We start from the raw sequence: 2,980 nt of genomic DNA on the forward strand, positions 1-2,980 counted from the left end.
TCTCCCTCTCCCTCTCCCTCTCCCTCTCCCCCCCCCTCACCTTTCAAGACCAGTTTCTGCTGCCCAAATATTCTTGGATATACGCTCTTCCATAGGAGAGCAGTTACCTTACCAAGGCCTGCAGTCTTAAAGACAGCTGTCTCTCCTTCATCCAGCAGCTTAGCAGTTTCTAATAATCCCATGCCTGGGATTGAGATTGTATTCCCAACTAACCTCTCCATGCTAGGACTTAATGTAACTTAGGTTTACACATGTCTATGCATGCTGTCACAACTGCTGTGAGTTCATGTGTGCAGCTGGCCCGATGTGTCCAGATGTTTCCCTGTAGCCATCCACGGCCTCTGTAGCTTACACTTTTTCTCCTTTTCCAAATGATCCCTGAGGGGTGTGTGTGTGTGTGTGTCTGTGTCTGTGTCTGTGTCTGTAAGTGCATGCATGATCTAGGTATCTTTCTAAATGTAAAAACATAGGACTTAGATCAATTTTACCGTAAGACAGATATTTGAGGAGCTTAGTCAGGTTCTCTCTGATTGAAGCAGAGGTGAATCTCCCACAGTGCACCCACACATCATGATCCCCACAATGTATCCTGGCGGGGTGTAGAGCTGTTTGATCAAGTGATTCGTCACCTGAAAACAATTATCTCAGCATGTTTGAGAGCCAGACATAGTGACTCATGCTTGTGATGCCAGTACTTGTGAGGATGAGGCAGAGGGATTGCTGTGAGTTACAGGCTAGCTAGGGCTACAGTGAGATACCTTGTCTCTAAAACAACAAAGGAAAACAGGCTCAAATTGAGATGTGCCTCTCTAGGGAAATCAGTTAAAGAGTTTTACAGCCATCCATGGAATACTCTATGAAAAGAATGAAATCCAGGCAGTGATATTGTCTTGAAAATAGCTCATTGCATGGGCATGGAGTAATTAGCACAACTGCTTTTTGTTCAGATTTTAGAAAAGAATTGATATTTAAGTATGTGTGTGCTTATTAACATTCACAGATGCTGGCAAAAGACAAAAATCCTCCACAAAGTAATGAACTGGATCCTGAAAATGGAGGCAGGTTGTACATTGCTGTTGTCTGAATGTTAACATAGGTTCCATACATTGGAATCATCTTCCGGGGCCGCGGGATTAGAGATGGAATCTTTAGGAGGTGACTGGCCAGCAGAGTGGCACTCTCCTATAGGGACTGTAAGTGACCTTATGAAAAAAGCCTCAGGAGATAACCCCTGAAGAAATAGTTCAGCTCTGGAGCCCAGCCTATTTCCAGACAACATGAGCAGGTGTGGCCCAGTTATGCTTCTGCTGACCTGGATCCAGAGGCCCTCTAGGCCTAGTGGCCGGGGCTCCATCTGCTCTGCGCACGTCTTTCTCCCCCAGCAACAGAAAGGAAATACACGGGTACCGTTTAAGAGGAGACAGGGAGAGAAGAGGGTGAGAAAGTGTTATACTTTGTAGTGTCTTTGACATGACTTATAAATGCTTTGGTTTAAATACCCAGTATTAATCTTGTCTCTCTCCCCCCCTTAGAATGCAAAGTGCTACTTAAAAAGGTGAGTTTCTAGAAATCATTGGATGAAACATGGGACCAACGTCTGGGACACATGAGAGATGGGAATGCTGGGTAAAATAAGGTTATATCTATGGATCAAAGTTAATTCGAGTGAATATCCGGGACTGATACTGTCCTTCTTTTTTATTTGTTTGTTTTAGGAGTGAGTCTATACTGCTTCAGAGCCTAGAGCCAGCTCAGGTAACAGACCTGAGTTCCTGCCAGATAATCGAAACGAGCGGTGTTCTACTGAGGCTCCAAAGTAAGTGGGCCTAAACATGAATACAGTATACCCAAATTACGTATGGAAATCACATGGCCATCCCAGCAACCACAAACATCTGCTCATGTTCATTTTCAAGCTGTCTAGATACTGTAGGCACTTCTATGGTATGAGGCAAGGATTGAACGCCCATCCTGTGTATGTGCTAAGCACCTAGTCTACTACTGAGCAACAGTGTGGATGTATTTTCAGTTTACATTTCCTCAAGCACATGACATCAAGTTACATTAGAGTCTGTCGAGTAATTCCTTTATATAGTGTTCCTCGTCATTAAATTTGTAATTTATTTTAAATAATGTCCAGTTGGTTAGAAGGGAGTTTCTTTTATCTAATGTTCTTTTTTTATTTTTATTTTTTTGGTTTTTGGAGACAGGGATTTTCTGTGTATCCCTGGCTGTCCTGGAACTCACTCTGTAGACCAGGCTGGCCTCGAACTCAAAATGTGCCTGCCTCTGCCTCCCAGGTGCTTCGGTTAAAGGTGTGCAGCACCTCTGCCTGGCTTATCTAATGTTCTTGATGGGTTTATTTTTTTTTTTTCTAGTTTCCCCCAGCACTTGTTTTCTATTTGTGAATGTATGTTTATGGGTTTGCTTTGTTTTGTTTTGTTTGTTTTTGATCACAGGTCCTCTGTGTAGCCCTGACTCTTCTGGAATTCATATTGTAGGGCAGGATAGCCACTAACTCAGAGATCCTTCCACCCACCTCTACCTTCCAAGCCCTGGGATTGAAAGTGTGTGTCATCATGCGGGAAATTTTTTTTTACCTTTTTTTTTTTTTCCCCAAGATAAGATTCTCTGTGTGTCTCTGACTGTCCTGGAACTCACTGTGTTGACCAGGCTCCCGTAGAGCTCACAGAGGGCTCCCTCCCAAGGGCTGTGATCAAAGATGGGAACCACCACTGCCCCAACTAGAGTTTCTTTGTTCTTGAGATAGTATTTGTAGGAATGCTGAGGTTAGGGGTGGAGATGGTGCCCCACCCCCAATTCCCCACCCAGAGGGCATTTTATACTGTTTTTGCTAGTCCTCTGGTTGTATTAAGAACCTGTGAGCCGGGCGTGGTGGCGCACGCCTTTAATCCCAGCACTCGGGAGGCAGAGGCAGGCGGATTTCTGAGTTCGAGGCCAGCCTGGTCTACAAAGTGAG

General features: G+C 44.4%; 1 protein-coding gene across 3 annotated transcripts in view; it reads left to right on the forward strand.

The window, feature by feature from the left end:
* Positions 1-2,980, forward strand: part of Triml2 (tripartite motif family like 2) — a 16,639-nt gene that overhangs the window by 11,160 nt on the left and 2,499 nt on the right. For all 3 annotated transcript variants that reach the window (XM_021170893.1, XM_021170894.1, XM_021170892.1), the window contains 2 exons: positions 1,533-1,555; positions 1,716-1,816. In XM_021170893.1, the coding sequence (XP_021026552.1) occupies positions 1,533-1,555; positions 1,716-1,816 (124 nt within the window). The remainder of the gene's footprint in view (positions 1-1,532; positions 1,556-1,715; positions 1,817-2,980) is intronic.

Source organism: Mus caroli, chromosome 8 (genome assembly GCF_900094665.2).
Source record: "Mus caroli chromosome 8, CAROLI_EIJ_v1.1, whole genome shotgun sequence".
NCBI classification, from domain to species: domain Eukaryota; kingdom Metazoa; phylum Chordata; class Mammalia; order Rodentia; family Muridae; genus Mus; species Mus caroli.